At 31.8% G+C, this 20,276-nt stretch overlaps 1 protein-coding gene and 1 long non-coding RNA gene across 10 annotated transcripts in view; one reads left to right on the forward strand and one right to left on the reverse strand.

Annotated features, from left to right (window-relative positions):
* Nckx30C (solute carrier family 24 member Nckx30C) overlaps positions 1 to 16,504 on the forward strand; it is a 287,587-nt gene extending 271,083 nt beyond the window's left edge. For all 9 annotated transcript variants that reach the window (XM_036371000.2, XM_036370999.2, XM_036371006.2 and 6 more), the window contains one exon: positions 13,093 to 16,504. In XM_036371000.2, the coding sequence (XP_036226893.2) occupies positions 13,093 to 13,333 (241 nt within the window). In that variant the 3' untranslated portion in view covers positions 13,334 to 16,504. The remainder of the gene's footprint in view (positions 1 to 13,092) is intronic.
* Positions 1 to 20,276, reverse strand: part of LOC138856276 (uncharacterized) — a 534,605-nt gene that overhangs the window by 442,148 nt on the left and 72,181 nt on the right. The window lies entirely within an intron of this gene.

Consider the following 20,276-nt stretch of genomic DNA (forward strand, 5'->3'; position numbering starts at 1 on the left):
AACCGCTATGCTGACGTTGATGCCATCCTCAACGCTATACCGACAAATGACCTAAAAAAGTCATTCGATAACCTTCTTGAACGTGCAAAACGTTGTATTCAGGCGGTAGGAGACTATTTTGAAGGCAACCAATAAATTTTTCAAAAAAAAACCAGTAATATTCGTTTTTTGATAAAAGTCCTAAAACTTTTGAATTACACCTTGTATGCGATAAAAAGTCGGCGGCAAGTTCGTATATTTTTCTAATAAGGATATGGCCACTAAGATAATTATTGATCCGATTCAACCATTTTTTGACATACAGCCATACTATAATTATGGATTTTCTCTGAATTTTTATAACTATTGTATATCTCACAGATTTACCGATATTTTCGATAAAAAGTTCCTACTGCGAACTTCCTGAGGTCCACATATTCGGTATCTGCGAGCTTAAATAGTTTTGCTCTGATTTAACCATTTTTGGCCATGTAATTCGTTGTACTGAATAACAGCCTTATATCTTATTGTGGAGCTTTACGGCACTTTATATGTTTTCCATTAATGGCATTTTGTGGGCGTGGCAGTGGTCCCATCTGCAATACCAACCTTCCTTGGATGCCAAGGAACATATGTACCAAGTTTCATCAAGATATCTCAATTTTAATCAGGTTATTGCTTGCATAGACGGACAGACAGACAGTCATCCGGAATCCAACTCGTCTCGTCATCCTAATCATTTATATATACATACATGTATATATATATATATAATTCCATATCTATCTCGATTAGTTTTAAATGATAAAAACAACCGTTAGGTGAACAAAACTATTATACACTGTAGCAACATGTTGCAAAAGTATAAAAAGAAGGCAAACGCCAATGATAACTAAATCTGAAAACGTAACCAACAACATTTTGCTAGTTCATTTTCGCCACGCTGTTTGATATAAATAACTTTCAAGTCGTATTAATTACTTAATAACGAAAAAAGAACTTTTGAAAAGAAATTCATCTTGATTTTTGAAAATTTTGTATGACACCGATATGCTATATTGGTCCGATCTGAACATTATGTTCGGAGCTTGTAGCGTTGCCTTGAGTGCTTTTCAAATGGATCGGGGGCGAACATAATACATTCTGTTCAAGGTATAATTAATACAATGATTTATAAAATGCTTTTATAAAGCCAATAGATAAGACTTTTGGGGATCGTCTTCTAAAAAATGCAATCCTCCGCAAAGAACTTTTTCTTTTAATTGCCTTCCATGCGATTTTGCACAATAAATGGAGGTTAAATATTAAATAATAATAAGCTTTTGAAGAGATTCAAGTTTTAATAAATTTTTTTTTGATTACATATTTGGTGAACTAGCATGAATATCTAAACAATAATCAAAAGACGGTTTAGGCTGAAAAGTAAACCTTGAAGTAAATGAATGCTTGTCATACAAAGAAGACAATGTTTTCGCACGAACTTTTTCTTCAATTTTTTGTGATAATAAGTAAAAGAATAAGAAGCTTTTAAGCTTTAGGATTTACTTAAATAATTTCTAAACTTCCTCGAAGAGTGTTATCAGCAACTATTGAATAATTAGAACCTTAAAGCTTTTTATAAAATCTTTTTAAATAAATGAATACGAACTCATAAGAAAATTCCAGCTTAATCTTACGTTAGCTTAGCTTAATTTAAAAATTTTATACAACGCTATAATGTATGCTTTAATAACAACATCCTTAAACTTCCCTTAAATATCTGGCCAACTTTAAACCTTAAAAATCTAGTATTTTCAAAACATTAATCTCCCAAAACGCAACATTCGCCATTATAAAATGAATTATTTGCTTATCAAATATTTATGAATATGTCAAGTTGCGCCTGAATGTATACTTGTACAAATATTTTTAGTTGAATTACTTATTTGCCAATTATTTGTGCATGTATTTTTAAAATCGTTAATAACAACAAATGCTGTTAACAAAATTATGTGGTGCTTCTAAAATCAGCAGAAATCCATATGAATATACACATATAGCATATTATCATGCATTGAGCGCACATTAGTGATTGTTGTATTTCCGAGCAGACAGATAGTAACAGCATTGTAAATATATTAAATTTAACATGAATTGCCGTTTAGGCGCAAATGATTTAAAATCAATATGGATCAAAACATTCATCTATTTCACATAAAATATTTTTTTTTATTTTATAGCTTACTTTTAGGCGAGCATGAATAGCTAATGGCATAAATAGAAATTTTAATGATTCCTACGAATACTTGACTATACTAAAAGGGTTATAACATTTACTATGTCATGACAAAGTTTTATTGTAAGCATTCAAATATGTATATATACAATATGTGTTTTAGTTAAGGTGCTCACCTAGGTGAAATTAAAAAAAAATCGATTTTTTCATATTTCGATTTGTTATACCTTTAAAACTAACACCCTAAAATTTTAAATCAATATCTCCAATAGTTTTTGAGTTGCAGCCTTCTAAATTGTACCCACCAAGTTCAAACAGCTTCATCTGTTAATCTTTAATGCTTTTTTCTCAAAACCATTTTTCGATTTTGCTCGATTACCATAAAGTATTTATTGCATGACCATACACTGACCTACCAGTTTTTTTATTTAATCAGAAATCGAATTTCGACAGGCCAAAAACGATCCAACTTTTGAGAAAATGCCACTTTTTAACCGCTGATATTTTGCCAATTTTTGATTTTTTTTAACCATTGGTCATTTTAGAGACAATATCTTCCAGTAGAGAATTTCTTTTTGTTTTTTGGCTTTCAAGTTTCAAGTTAGGCCGGAATCACTGCAGCAGTGGAGGACCTTTTAAACCCCGTCGAATATCGCGTATAACTCAAAAAATATTTAAATCCTTTCTTAAAATATGTATAAATATGCTAAAATTTTAGAATCATTTATAAAGCAACTTTTTTTAATGTCCAAAAATCGCCTTTTCTTGGGCAGTCACATTAAGTGTGCCCATTAGAGTATGCTACAAAATTCGTGTATTTTTTTACAAAACAAAGTGAGAAAATAAATTTAATACAAATATGATTCGTTTAGCACTCTCTTCCGCTAAATTGGGTACCGTTTATTTTTTAAAGAAATCGTAATAATTTTTAGTAGTGTGGCCTTGAGTTGCTACATATCTTAAATAAATTGTTAGCAACTCAAAAAATTTAAGAGATCTATCCCTTTTCTGTGGCTTTAAAGACAACAAAGAGTTGTATTAGGGAGAGTCTGTCGCCTTTCAGTGTTCTATAGAGTTTGCCACTTTAGTTTGCTATGTACATATTTGAGCTAACAAGGAATATAAATGGTAATAATATAGTTCTATTTCTATTATGAAATAAGATTGTGGCTTAAATTTTTCATTTTCTTTAAAAAATTATAAAAACTCATTTTCATCTTTCCATTAAATAACCGCTGAGAAATATTTTGTCTTAGCATGAAGTTAGTTGCTTAAATTAAATTTGTTGAAAAGCTTATTACATATGTATATTCACAACTCCGTATATACGTCTCATTGATTGCTAACAGTAAATCATCATATGTTACAGGAACTGTAAATCGCTTTGAAAATTCACTGAAATGTAAAATCTCCTAAAAGTATTCAGTGCACATTTTTTTGCACGTCAAGTTAAAATTGGAATTCCACAAATGAAATACGAAAATTCGCACGGAAAGGAAATGGACTTTCTTCTAGAGTTTAGTGAACTAGAAATGAGTTAGAAGCGTTAAACCAAGGCCAAGCAGAAAAGTATGCAAGGAACCAAGCATATATGTACGTAGTAGAAACAGTGCAGCTGCGTCTGCAAGTATGTTGAGTCAAAAGCAAAATACAAAATAAATCACACCTACAATGTAGTGCGAAAGAAAATTCGTGCATGGAACAAATCAAGCGGAATACCAACAAAACAAAAAGCGGTAAATGCAAGCAGACCGAAAAACTGTGAAATGCAATTGAATGCATATATGTATGTGTAATACATATATATATAAATACATGTGTGCATATAAGTAGTTGGTAGTCGTAAGCCTTACTGCACATAAATTTGCTTCTGTGCAGTCGCTTAAAAATACTAAATGTGCTCACCAGCATAAGCGTGAGCACCCCACATTTTACTCGCCTGATTTTCGTTTTTATCAAAATAGTTTTTATACCCTTTATTGCCACGAAGTTTGTAACACTAAGAAAGAAATGCCGGGGACACCCGAAGTAAATAAGTCACTGATCAGCGTGACGAGCTGAGTCTGTTTAACCGTGTCCGTCGTTTGGTCACTCTGTCTGTCCTCTATTCGCGATCTAGTCCGTCAGGTTTTGAGATACCGATTTCAAATTTTGAATACGTCCTTTTTTCACCTAGAAACTTCTATTTGTCGGAATTTCATTTCACGAGATATCTTCACGAAATTTTTTACGGGTTATTGCCTAAGACAAGAGCGTAATATTCAAATAAAATATTCAGATCGGTCAAATGTAGCATATAGTTGCTATAGAAACTGATCGATCAAAATCAAGTCCTTGTATGATAAACTATTTTATTTATGAAGGGTATTATAGATTCCGTGCAGGTGAAGTTAACGTTTTTTCCTATTCTTCATTTACTTTTATTCACTACCATAATAGTGGCATATTCGGTTATGTCATTTTAAATTTTGTTTTGTATTTCTTTATGTGGTATTTTTTATTTAACCGCATTTTTCAATGTCCCAAAAATTTTTTGAAAAAAATGGCCAAGGTAGTATTTACAAACATATAAACCCAAATATTTACCTCAACATATATTTGTAAATGTTTTTTAGCCCCAATATGCTTTTAAGTCCTTGTCAATATTAAATACTCAACACGTTTATATGCGCCCAAATAAAGAAAAATATTTCTGCCACATGTGAGTATTAAAAAATGAACTAAACTCGAGTTGAATAAAGATTACCAGCGCAATCACAGCGATGCATCGCGACAAATAGTTCAAACTATTATGTTAGATCGTAGGTTAGCAAATGGTAAAAAAATGTGAGTAAAATTTAGGGTAAAATATTACTGATTTTCTGAAGCAATGAATAAAAACATTGGGCTACGAAATTTTGTTTTTTGTTGAGTTTAGTTTTAGAATAAATGTCTAAAGTCTCCCTCGAAAACAATATGGCTTTTTCAAGGACAATGACTGGACTCTGATTCTCCTTAAGTATTCCAAGACCGAAACTGTCTCAAATAAATTAAGCAATTATTCAAGTTCTCTAACGAACAAACTGATTCTTTCACAAATGGCAATGCCGTGACTCAAATACCCTTAAGGAATTCGAATAACGAAACTGACTCAAATATTTGTAGCTAAAAGCCTCCAATAAAATAAGATAACTCCTTCGTAAATGGCAAAGTCGGGACTACAATTCGCTTGTTTCTAATATATTTTCCTCAGTCATTGAGCTACTCTAATAAAAACTCATAGTCTGTTTAATTTTCAACTGTGTTATTCGCCATGCTTGGACAAATGGGTCATCTGCTCTTGATGCTGGCTACCTTCACACGTATTCAAACTAATCTATGGTAGAAGAAAGAACAGTTTCAGATGTTTATTGTGTTTTTCGATATGAGCGCGATTTTTTTTCTGAGAGCTGCTTAGTTTGATGTTTTCTGCGGAACGTTCCAATTGCTTCCTTTTCAGAAAACTTTCGTATTCCTCTACGATAAATTTTTTGCGCTTGGTCTCCTCTTTGTCAACTGAGGTGCCAACAACCGGATCTTTGACAAAGTAGGTAAGTAGGTAGGGTGAATGTCTGACGACAGGGTGTCAGATTCCGTTATGTCGTTCTCATCGCTAATATCCCTGTATTCGTTTTTGTTGTTTTTGTTTTGTTATTTTTTTTTTGGTTCATGTCTATAGGAAAGATTTCTGTGTTCATCTCTGAGGCACCAAAATATTTTTTTGAACTGAGTTGGGCAACTCATGATGATTATTTGTTGCGTGGAGTCTAAGCAGTGGCTGTAACACATAAAAACTCTCATTGAGCCTCTTCTCCACCGGCATCGCCCTATCCCTAGTTGGTAAGTGAGAACTAAAAAGCTGTCAGGAGTAGACCACTGTCTGAAAGTAGATTTCTGTTAATAAATTAACACAGTAACGAAAAAACTCTCGGAATTGCGGTCATAATATCACATCTTTGGCTGGTTCGACTTGATTTTACTTGCGTGCAGGGAAATGAAAACAGTAAATCAAGTACATGCATATATTTTTGCTCGTCAACACAAATCCCAAACTTATTTTTAAGTTCGCCTATGTATTGTAGTTAAATCATGCCAGACTAAATCAATTTTTCGATCATCTCCTTTTCATACTTTCTTATTCGATTATTAGTCGCACCAAAATAGACCAAATGGATTTCGGAGATCATTCAGGCTATCTTCAAGTACAATAGCTCCACTCAAACCTTATTTCATTTAATTTCCAATCTTTCAAAAAGTTTTAATGAAAAAAAGGGATGAAGGAGAGGGAATTATGATTTCTTAAATCGAAACAAAAATTAAATTTTACGAAAAAATTAAGAATATTAAAAACCATGCTACCAAAGATGATCAAAATTGAAAGATTTGTTAAGCTTTCGTATAGAATATGGAAAAATAAAACGGTTAACCGCGCTGATTGCGCTGAAAAATCGTGTTAAGTGGTGGACCTCACGCAGATGTGTGAATATTAAATATATTTATATATACTCCCTGATATATATCAGTTAACCACATATATATTATATGTATATAAGAAACTTTGTGCATGCCGAATGAATAGCTCACCACGATTTTTATGCTACTACAATTTCACACAGACAAATTTCTTTATATAACAGTATGTAATATACGTACTATATAGGCTACGCATGCACGCGTCTATTTGCAGCAAGTGCGTGTAATAAGTGGCAAATAATGGCCTTGAATTGAGCTGGTGGCAACAGCACGCACAAGTAGCTGCCAACAAAACAAAAAGCCTCAAACGAATGAAGGATTTTAAAAGTGGGAAAAGAAAATTTTATGTATAGTGGAAAGGACTTTCACACAAGAGTTGAGTAAAGTACATATGTCATGTCTTAGCATACATTAAGACGAAAGTAGAAATACACTGAAAAAGTGAGGACTTTTTAAACAACATTAAGCCGAGATATGCATAGAAATATATTCAACTAATAGATATATAGATATATATAAAGCGCAGCTGCCTTCTAAAAAAGATTGCAAAGCATTGTGAATGAAAGGAAATTTGTAGGAAATGTCAGAGGCTAAACATAACTTTGCGTTATAAATAAGCGATTAGTTAGCCTACCGTGATGACTTACGGATTTGTGAACAGCGTTAAATAAATAGCTAGTTTCAAATAGCTTTATACAAGCTATAATAAATTAAAAGCATTAAGCTGTGATTTTTCTCGTGCTTTGAGGTCGACTCTGATCAACATGGCGTATGAATAATCACTCGGACGCTGCCTTTTTTAAAGCAATGCTAAAGAAAATTGAGAAAATCACTGAATTAACTATGAAAGTGGAAGCAAAAGCAACTGCTATAACAAAAACATAATATTAATAAAAAGATTGTGTTAGTTAAGGCAACAACAACTACTGTGGCAATAATAACACACAAGTATTACTGAAATTAAAAGTAATATGTGGAAAGAGTGTATTTGAGGCTTTTGAAGACAATGTACGTTCACCTTCGGCTTATATAAATATATATGTATATACTAAAAGTTTAAGATAAGTTTTTTATGAAAATTTTAAAATTTTGTAACAGTACAACAATACTTCAAAATCGCAATTTAGAAAGCCTATACAAGATCAATTCAGGAATCCCCCATAAAATAGATTCATATATCTTGGGTCTAAAATTTTTTTCCAATAACAATCAGAAACAGAGTTTAAACGCTGTTCTTTCTGAAAAACGCGATCTCCTTGGAGCCTTACGGTGCAGACTTCAGTGTATTCGTAAACCGAAAGCGTTAAAGTGATTCCAAACAAGCTTCCGTTAAAAACGTTGTGGAAGTTTCCAAATTCTGTAAAAGTCAATTAATTTTTTGACAAAATAATCATATAAAGCCTTTATGATCAATAATACTCAATTGTTTGAACTTTTTGTTAATGTTTATTATATTCAAAGAGGCTAGAGAGTCTGGCTTTATTTCATACATAGTCAAAATGCGATTCGTCACCTCATCCAAAACCGTCATAAAAATGTCTAAAGAGATGATTTTAAGACTTATAAAAATACTAACTCAAAGTTCTTTGTAAAAATATTTACAAAAGTGGATAACCACAGTTAAGCTAACTTATTAAAGCCAAGAGATCAGCAATGAATCATTGGTTCGAGTTAAGACCGCTGTCGCTAATTATTTGATTTATATATGTCATTCAAATGAACACTGACTCTACAGTGTAATACCATGCAGAATCAGCTGGCCTTAGCAGAAACAGTAGGCGTCCTATGGATTTGGATTTTAATGTGGGTTTAAACAAATAAGAAGTTGCAAAAAGGCATCTCAACAGAAACCTACATTCTTGATCATAATAACAGTCTCTAAAAGACGCAATACCTAGATTTAATGGAGGATTAATTAAGCACAGGATCGTATTATATTCACTTAGATCTTAAGGGGCTAGTTCTATAATCGTAAAATCAAACACCGGGAAGGTTTTTATCGTACAAGTAGATAGACTACGATCTTCAGGAAATTCGAGCATTAACCAAAATGAGACTTCAAATTGAAATCGTGTTTTCTAGCTAGAGCAGTTTTTTATGCTTTGCTCTTTAAAATATAATATAAGCTGGATGAAGAAAATTGCTTTACTACTTTTTCCATATTCCCTTACGCCAATTTTAGAAACAAAGTTTCTATAAAATGCCATGTAAAGTTTGAGGTTAGCGGTTGGCCGGCTGGGCGCAAACCATTTTCAAGTGGCATATCTTCCACAATTTTTAAAATCCGCTTTTAAAATATTGCAATAACTTTTTTAGAGCACCTAACCTACCTATCGATTAAGGTAACCAAAATAATGCGATTTTTAGAATGTCTTCGAGTACTTTCCGCTTTAAATTCTGGAGTCTTTAAATATTTTTCATTATTTTGACGCACTGAATTGTTATTGTTAAATTATGAATGTGTGAGTCATTAATTACTTAAGTACAAAGATGTTCTATTTCGTTAGAAATTACGAATTACCCAATGTAGAAAATTTATTTGTTTCCATATATTAATTTTTTTTACATATTTTTTAAATGCATTTCAAAATTTATTTTTACTATCAAGCACACCAACACAAAACACCTAACAATCCACGCACCTTTACTATTATCGTTTTTACTTGCGTTGAACCACTGCGTACAATTCACAAATGTCAACTTTCATTTCCGTTGCAATTTGAATATAAAAAATCACCAACACTGGCATGCATGCATATATATGTGTATGTGTTTGTGCTTCATGAGATAGCAGATAGCAAGTTTATGAATGCGCTGCTGTTTACTTTTGTCTAGGCGAGTGTGGCATACAATTGTGACCTTGTCGCTCACATTTCCTTCCACTATCAATATGCATGCATGTTTTTGTATAAGCCCATTCACACGCACACATATATGCACACATGCACAGTTTCAGCTCAAAGCTACTACCAATGTGCTCTATGCGCCTACAAGTATGTGAATTTGTTCTCCACTTGTTGGTGTAATTAGTATCATGATGTGTAGCGGTGTTTTTTTCTCTCGTACGCACATTAATTTTTCCACTCCTACACATGTGCACATACATACATATATTCATAGAAATGTTACTATGTTTGCACCTTGGAAATTATTCAAAAGTTTTTCATACGCTTTGCTACCTGCGTATGCTTATTTTCAATTGGATGAATGTGCACAGATCTGTATGTATGGTGTATAATATAGCCTAGCGTACGTCGTTGCCCACAGTATATGCATTATGGTTCATGATACATGAAAAGTTTATTTATCTCATCACATCGAAGGATTACCTTTTAAAGGAACGCAAACAACTGATAACCACGTCTACAAAATGATATTGTTCCCAAACCAAACAAGAATATTGACTTCGACGATTTTAAATTTCAGTACCAAATCACTTTCTCTCAATAGAACTCGTCAATATCGGAGATAGATAGCCGAATAGCCGAATCGAGTTTAGATTGTGAATTGTGAATCAATGAAAAGATTTGAATATGGAAAACGAAATGAAGAACCACTTTTGCTTGAAATTTTAAGTTTCCAATGAAATCCCGCTACGAAATCCTTGATAGTACTGCAGAAATGTTTTGCGGAGTCTACTTTATGTCAAATTAGTGGCACAAAGCATTTAGTGAAGGTCGTGAAGTCATCGAAACCTTGCCTCATGCGAGTCGTCCATCCACCGCTGTTAATGACGATGATATCGAAAAAGTTAAAGAAACAGTGCTTGAAAATTCCCGTGCTGGCATCAGAGAGTTAGTAGAGGATGTCACAACCTCTTATGGATCGGCTCAACACTTTTTGGTTAATGTGTTGGAAGCATGACAATGTTAAAATCGTACCAAAAAATCTGAATCTTTTGCAATAACGACGTCGAAGTGAGGTCGAAAAAGAGATGCTTGAAAACATAGCTGAAAAATCTACATGCATCGGAAGCATGATTTCCGGTGACGAGACGTGGGTTTTCGAATATGTAATAATATTAACAATCTGGCAAATAGCGCTCCGAACGAAACCGAAAAAATCAAAATTCAATGGCACTCAAGGCCACCCAAGCCGAGAATTATAACAAGCCAGGAGTCTATTTTGATGGACTCTTATTCAAATACTAGTCAAAATAGTCAGTTCGGGTCAAATTTGATCATATGAATCCTGGAATACCGTTATTTTCTCCTTACAGTGTACCATGCAAAACAGAAATAGTATTTATTTTTATTAATCAATTTCGTCCGTACTTTTCCGTCCTCATTTACATTTTTTTTATTTTACAGCTATTTATTCATATGTATTCGAAAGCATATATATTTTGTGAAAATTCATTATCATCGTGTTTGCATTTCACCTAAGCTCACTGTGGCCACTCAAAACGCTGCCAACTGTAACTCACCAGAGCAGCTTGACTGACCCCCAACCTCCTTTCGTTGCCTTTATGAAACGAGTATGATTTTGACATTGGCTCTGAGTCTGAGTTTTTGTAATATATCAGCAATACTTAATTCTATCCTGAGGGTATTAACTCACAAACGGCTTCATACTTTATAAGCTTAGAGAATTTTCATACTTCAGGAACGGATTTGCTTGCAGCTTTATGCATTTTTATGATATTAGTTTTCTTTAAAGTATAACACATATGTTTAGCATGCTGCGTTTACTAAAATATTTTGGTAAATGTTAAGGTCACTGATCTACAACAGATCAAACTAAACTACTGTTGGTATTTTCAATTCTTTACATATCAGCTCTGAACAAATGAAACATCGCTAATCACACGAATATAAGCTATTTATTTTAATAGTCATAATGCTGAACTCTGAGTAATGGTATTTGGAGCCGTTGAAAAAATCAAACACTTGGTGGCTCGCGCAGTCATTTTGCTGAAAAGGTGAAATACCTGGACAGAAAGCTTTCATGGAGCGTTTCGGATTTCGTTTGGCGGGAGGCGCTCGGAAAAGTGACGCTCGCTATAAAGCTTGAACAATGATGACACTGAACCCACTGATGACTTCTACACACAACCCCCATCGACAGTTGCAGTACTACGTAGGTTGCTGTTAGACTCATAAAAACTGGGTAAATGAAAGAGTCTATACTGTGACAATTTCAAGTTCATTCCTTCTTCGACTGCACATCTGAAAACTTAGATCACTGCAGCACAGAATCTTTTTCGAATATCTTTTTTTTCTGCTCATATACCGACGACGAAAATATACATAGGTGTGGCGAAGTCACGGGAACAGGGGCGCATTTAGCTTTTTCACGGATGGGTCGAAACTTAGAAGAAAGGTTGAAAATAGGGTTATATGGAATGAGCTCTTCCTCAAGTATAGTTTTAGGATACGGATCACTAATGCGTTTTTCAAGCAGAGGTGGCTGCCATTAAGGTAGGAGTAGATGTTTTGTTGTAAAGTGTCACCTTTTTTAGGGAGGTAAGTATTCACTTCGATCTCTATTGACCCCTTGCGTTTTAACGCTAAAACTCTCGTTAAATTAAGTAAATTAGTTCTCAAGTAGTGATGAAATTCAAGTGGTAATGAAATTTTTAGGCTCCCACCCAGCGCAGTGCTCGAAGTACTAAAAACCAGTTTTTCTCACTAGAAAAACGAGCACACGATGGAAACAAATGCCTCCAAGCTTTACACCATGAAATCGGTATTGAAATATTGGAGACCCGTTTGGACAAAGCCTCTTCCTCGCATGTAGTAGAGCTTCCAACAAATCTTACGTTAATTTTTAGTAATATTTGGTTCGGAGTTGTGGAATAAGTGGAAATATAATGATACATTTGTCGATACCGTTGATATCGGACCACTACAGGATATAGCTGTCATATAAACTGAACGATCGGAATTAAGTGTTTGTATGAAAAGCTTTGTCATTTGATGAGATATCTTCAAGAAATTCGGCATGAATTATTGTCTAAAGTGATTGCAGGAAAAACTTTTCCACTTGACGAGATATATTCAAAAAATTTGGCATCGATTATTGTCTAAAGCAATTATGCAATATCCGAAGAAATCATACAAACTGACCAATCAAAATCAAGATAAAGATCTTTTTATACTCCTTTATGCTATAAAAAATGCATCTGTGAAGGATATTATATCTTCGGTGCAACCGAAGTTAACTTTTTTTCTTGTTTGTTATGTTCTGGGCTAAAACAGGAATATCGATACTGCTCATAAAAACAGGAATATCGATACTGCTTATAAAAACTTACGTGAAGAAGTTATTTATTACCAAGAATCTCTAATTCTCAACCAATTTATAACAGCTCCCACTTAATTTAAAAACTCTAACCTTATATTAGTTAATACTATTTCTAACTTTATACAACTATTACTAACTATTTGGAATTCTTTCAATTTCAGTTTACCTATACCATGGCTAATTTATGGCATCATCTATGATGCACCTGTCGAGGTTAACTCTGTGGGCATGGTCTGCTCTATAACGATACTTTTCATGATGTTACTCTTTGTCGTTATGTCGATTGCCTGCTTCCGTTGGAAAATGAATAGGGGACTTGGTTTTACAATGTTTTTGTTATATTTCGTTTTTGTTGCTGTTTCATTAATGTTCGAATATGATACACTCCAATGTCCAGTGTAAAATGTGACAAGTGAATATAATAACACACACAAAAAGAAATAAAAATAGAAAACAACAACTAAATAAAATAGCAAGTTAATATAAAAAAACAGTAATATATATATAATAATTAATATAAATGCAAAAAATATGAAAATTATAGTGCAGTTAGGTGATTGATTGAAGTAGTTTTAATAAAATTATAAAACCACTATATTAATTTCAAAAAAATTAAAAAGAGTTGATAAATAGAGAGCAAAAATATAAACTACAGATAATAATAAAACTATTATAGTGAAAACGAAATGTAAATTTTAAGTAAAACTGAATGACATAAAGCGAATAAGCAGGTGCGCAATTGAAGAGCGTTGCAAACGGCTTTCATATAATTTAATAAATATATATAGTATATATATAAAGAAACAGACAAGTGCATAAAATTGTAGCATAAGCGTTATTTCAAAATCAATATTAATATAGAGACACACATATATATATAAATATATACATATATATAGCAAACAATTATAACTCTTGAATACTTTCACAAGCTATAACTAAATACATACATATACATATATAATATATTGTAATTGTTACATTTCTCGTCTTTTTTCATGCGCTCCTCCTATACTCTCTTCAAATATCATATTGTAAAGAATATTTACTGAATTTTATAGGCAAATTTTTATGAATTGTTAGACAAAAATAAAAAAAAAATTGAATTTATTTTTTAAGTATATGAAAATGTACGTTGTTGTAGTTAACATAAATATATGTATGTATGTATATTGAAAAAAAATTAATATGGCACAAAACTAAGATTTTTTTTCCTAATTTCCCGCAGACAATGTTGTACATAACTATTTACTTAATAGCACGAAACACAACTGAAAAGTATAGTACTTTCGTTTACTTGTTGTCAAATCCAAAAAAAGCTTTCACAGCTTCGAAAGCTGCAACATGATAAAAAGGCTTGTGATTTTTATAACAGCTTTGAAACACTCAAAGCTACTTACTTCAATAAAGTGCAGAACAAAAGCTTTCAGCTGTGTGCGCGCTAGTGCTTTAATGGCACTATAAAAAGCGCTTCTAAAGCTACTTAAACAATGAGAACTTTTTAAGCCTCACACATTACCAAGCTTGCTTATGAATGGTAAAATTTTGTAAGATATTTATTTTTCAACAATTAAAGCCAAGTCTGTTGTCTGTATTACCGAAATCTTTTATTATACCCTGAACCAGGTATATTAAGTTTGCCACGAAGAATATTGTCCAATGCAACGGTAAAATCTCCGAAGAAATTGTTCAGATCGAATAACTGTAGCATATAGCTGTCATACAAACTGACCTATGAAAATCAAGTCCTTGTATGAAAAACTTTTTTATTTGACCTGATATCTTCACGAAATTCATCAGAGTTAATTTACGATACAATCTCTGAGGACAAATTGTTCAGATGGGACCACTATTGCATATAGCTGCCATACAAATTGAAATCATAATCAATGTTTTGTATGGAAAACTTTTGAATTTGACAAGATATATTGTATTCACGAAATTCGGCATAAATAAGCAACAGTATAATATCCGAAGAAATGGTTTAGATTGAACCACTATAGCATATTCAAGTCCTTATGTGGAAATTTTATTTATTATTCTATGTAAGGAAAAATTGAACCTGTGAAGGGTATTATAGGTGCAGCCGAAGTCAACATTTTTTTTTCTTGTTATTAAAATTTTTAAAAAAACTTTGTTATTAAAATTATTAACCAAATATGTGAAAAAATAGCAATTCATCTAAACGCATTTTTCTAGTCATTTCATACAATTTTCTAGCGAATAAAAAACGTACTAGTTACTTAGTTAGTATGACAAAATGCTGGCATGAAAGCTCTAACAAAACTTTACTTTATTGAAATATTGAAACTCTACTAATTTGCTAAACCAAAAGAAAAACGTTTAAGAAAAGCTAACTAAACCAAAGAAATTGCGTAATATGAAAATGTATACAATGCGCATGCGCGCCTGTTAATTGAAAATTTAACACAAAAACGGTTAGAAATCGTATTACAAAAAATTTTTAAACATTTACATAAGCTTAAATAATCTTTAGTAAGTTCGCGTTACATTTATTAGGCAAATATATTAGCACTAATTTAATAATCTTTCACTGCTCATTGTATGCAGAAGACACCCAAATTACATAAGTAAATACTACATTAGAAGACTAACTACACGCAATCTATGCCTGTGCATAGATTTTTAGTTAGGTTAATAATGCGCTCTACAGCAAAACACTTGCTAAACTCATGCTAACCGAGTACGCACATACATTTCGCTTCTTTAATTTGTCGAAAAAAATTTACATATATTTCATTTACTTGTAGACCTACTTTTATAGCCACGTTAAACTCCTTGAGCTAGTTAAATTTAAAAAGAAATAATTATAGTATAGAATTCTGTTTGCTGACAGAATTAATTGTTAACAATTTAGAGCGTTAGAAGATTTGTAAGAGAAAGTAGCAATTTGTACAAAGTGAAATTAAAAGAAAAATTTAAAATAGATGATAATGATGAGAAACCCGTTAAATTTTTGCAAACAACGCAAGCAGTTAGTATATATATATAATATATATTTAAAAAATCTATAGGCATTTATGACTTAATAATGAGGAAACAGCCATTTAACTTACTTACATAAGTTACAAAGCAAAAAAAAAATTATAATAAATAAAATTATAATATTAACAACAACAAAAACATAAACTCAATACGAAGCAGTTAGTAGAAGTCGAAAAAGCAACGCACGTATGCATAATGAAAACTCTTTAGAACATAACTTTTAAGAAAGCAATAACTTATTATGTGGAGCTAAACCAACTAAAAGCTACGCTAAAACTAATACATATAAAGTTGAATGTAAAACTTAACAAAAAAACATATTTTAACTTAATACTAACTGAGAAATTGTTTAATTTTCGCTGAAACTAAACAATTCCAGAAAAAAGTTATATAAAAAAAAAATATAAACAAGCACAGACGTAAAGTATTGTATGAAATGAATTACTTGAGACAACAACAAATACGTATTACACTTAAAACAAACATAGACTACATACTTACAAATATAAGTAAAAAAATCAACATACTTACATACATAGTACACATTTTACCTTAGTGAGTCCAAAATTACCAAAAAAAAAAACCTAACAACTATACAATTCTAAAGAACAAATTTCAAACGCATAAGTTTCATACTTTACACACATTTTCCACACTTTTCATATGTTGACTTGACTTACGACTACTTAATTACTATTAAAAAACCTATTAAATATAAAATTTAATAACGAAAAAAAAAAATTACAAATTCGTAAGCAAAAATTAATAATCTTCCAAACATTTACCAAAAGCAAACTTAGTAGTTGTACTATAAAAGACCAAGAAAAGCATAACTAAATATAACTTATTTCAAAAAAAATAAAAATAAACTACAAGAAATTGCAAGAAAACACATATTAAACATATCCTACACAACACACATGCGCTCTAAACGACACTACTTAACGATTTAAGCGACCGCACACACTAACATACGAACACAAGTGAAACCGACGGACTCACACTGACTGCACACGAACTCTTTTGACGCTTATTAACCTGCGTTCAGACGAGGACTCTTTTTGTTGTTCATTAACGCCAAATTTTCTATTGGTGTCGCTCATTGCGTACACACAGGCGACCTGCAACTCGAGTCTGGACATTTTTCTGCATTCCCTTTCATATCACATTCTCAAATTCTAGTACGCTTCATGTAAGCATTGCACAAAAATATTTCCCATTAAATAATGTTTTTCTAGTTCCTCCTTTTCAAAAATACTTCTAAGGCTGCGTGTAGACAATGACTATTTTGTCGCTCATGAACGGCAAATTCTCTTTTTCACGAGCGACACGACTCCGACAATTTTTTTGCATTCCCTTCCATTTTCAAATTATTTTACTCGTGGCACAAAAATATTTTTCATTAACCAATTTTTATATAATACTTATACACCCTTTTCGAAAATATTTTATTTTAATTGTGCATATTACTGAGGTTGAAATCTTGAGGATCTTGAGTTAACCAAGAAACATAGCCGAAATTGCTGCCTTAGCAAATTTGTGGTAGCCTCAAAATATATTCTAAATTTTTGAGGGTCTTATGTTCAATTATATAAGAGTGTTAAGTACCCAAAACCGGCATTCTAAGCTGTCCAAGTGTGAACTCTATTAGGATCGACCGCTTAACCTAACCTTACCTTTGCATGTTATATACAAAAAATAGATAATAAAATTTAAACTTCCAAACATATTGTAAATATTCGTATGAAACCAAGCGTAATTGCAACCTTGCAAAATTTCAAAATGAAAAGGAATGCCGAATTGTGTAGCAACGAACTGTTACAAACACGAACAAAGCGTGACAGCCAAGCACGAGTGACACGATCCCTTCGGCTTTTCTCGTCGTTCTTTTGCCTACAAAAACCGCTTTGGGCGACAAAAGAGTCCATGTGGGAATCAACATAGAGTGAACTTAAAAAAATTTACAATTGACAGACATAAAGCTACGAAGACGTAAACAATTCGCAAAGAAATGCAAGAAAAAATAACCAAATTGAACACTAGAATACTTGAACACAACAAAAACTTTAGCAATATTGCAAATTTGAACGGGATAATGCTTTAATTGAGACTACAATGCTAAATCTGGAACCATATATCACTTACCACTTAACCACTAACCCGAAAATAAAAATGGCGCGCAACTATCAGGCCCATAATTATATATAATAGTTAGCATCAAAATTGACTTTTGCATATAGCAACAACTATTTGACATTTACTTGTATATGCAGAAATCTATCTAAACTCAAAAAGTTACTACTAACTCTCTAAAGTCTCTCGAGTCCGAGTCTACTAAAAATATGCATATGAGTATTTCGACTATGTTTGTTTAAGCGTCGTATAAGCAAACAAGCTGCATAAACTAAAAGCAATGTAACGGTTTAGCTGCAAATGCAAATGTAACGGTTTAGCTGAAGTGGCGTTACGTAAAGCGTAAGCAGAATAGAAAAAATAAACAACAAATTGTTATGGTTATAGAGTTTTAAAAACAAAAGCAAAATTACATAAAAATATAAAAAAGTAAGCATAATAAATAACACACCAAAAAAAAAAAATAAATGCATAACATTTACTAGATGAAGAGAGAGCGTGAAAAAATCAGAAGAAAGCAACAGAATTGCATACAAAAAAATTGTTGAAAATTAGTCACTTCATATTATTATACACTTAAAAAAAATAAAGAAAAAAAACAGAAACATAACAAAATAATAATAATGAAAAGGAATAAATAAACAAAAGAATATTATTATTATTATAATTATTATTATTATGATTAATATTATAATTATATACATACATATAACAAAATCATTACCAACGTACATACAACTATTTGAATTTTGAATGAAATATTTGAATAAAATGCGTTGTTTGAAAAAAAATATACGCGATACTTTTTTCAATGGGGAACACCTTTGATAACGGATTTTTGAATGTACCTATATAATTTTTTGTCTGATGATCTTAACTGCCTAAGTTGTTTGCAGTCATAATATTGGGTCTATAACTATATTCTCACGTTTTTTTTTCAAAATTGGAATGATTATTTAAGAAAACCATGATACCAATATACTTTTTTTAAGTATTGCCCAGCTTAAGCTATAGCATTTTCCATCTTAAAAGATTTGTGCCGAATGAACCAAGTCAAAGTTTTTATACCCTGTTCTGATGTGAACCCCCTTCCTGTGAGGGCATTCTTAACCGTAACAAATGGTAGCCAGAATGGAGCAAGGCCTAGGTTATAAAAGAGGCTCCCTGTCTGCCGCTGTTTTCCAAATAGTTTTTAACCGATCTTGCAACATAAGGCTGATAATAAAAAATTATTATCTCGTGTCTACTCGCAAATTTCGGGCGTTTTTCGGCAATCACTCTCTTCAATTGGTTGAGTTGTTTGCGGTAGCGTTCCCTATTATTGGTTTCAATTGGTTTTAAAAGCTCATAACACAGCAATTGCTATCGGATCCTGCCAAAAACATTACCTTAGCATCATGGATATTCGGCTTTGCCTTTGATTTGGCTGGTTAGCCTAACATTAGGGTTGTCATAATGGATCCATTTTTCCACACCAATCACAATCTGTTACAAAAACGACTTCTTATTGTAGCGTTCAAGCAACATTTTTGACATTAAAAATATCAAAATACGACAAAAAGACGACTTTTGGTTGAGATTTTCTTCATATTACTGAAATATTCGCAATATTGGAACAATGGAATAATAATCATCTCTTGACAAACCGCACGTATATGCTAAGAGACCTATTAATTAAAATAGGTAAAATCGATTCACAGCAAATTTTTTATTTACAGTTGACTATATTAAAAATAAACAAATAACTTTCTATGATTATTATTAATCTAAACAAAACTTACCTTTTCAGATTACTTAAGCGTTAAGATAAACTATGCCGCTTTTTTCTAACTTTTTTCTAATTATAGTTTTTTTCACTAAAATAAAGCCCTTTTTATTTCAACAATTTGCAGAATTTAAGCACGCTTTTTATTTCTATAATATTAATTTATTTCATTTTCATCAATTTTTTACATTAATAATTTTGTATGTATTTTTTGTTATTTTTTATTTATTTACCCTTACTTCTGCAAAGGTCTTTTGCTTAGTTGCAAAATTTTTTTCTTTTTAATTTTCCTTATTAATTTTCTGCCACAGATTTTTGTTTTATTTAAGCTTTTTTTTATTGCGTTTATTAATTAATTTTATTTTCTGCAACTAATTATCTAATTGATAAATATTGATATTTCATAATACCATCACTATTCGGTTAAATTTATTTAATTTA

This window comes from Bactrocera oleae, chromosome 3 (genome assembly GCF_042242935.1).
Source record: "Bactrocera oleae isolate idBacOlea1 chromosome 3, idBacOlea1, whole genome shotgun sequence".
In the NCBI taxonomy this organism is placed as follows: Eukaryota; Metazoa; Arthropoda; class Insecta; order Diptera; family Tephritidae; genus Bactrocera; species Bactrocera oleae.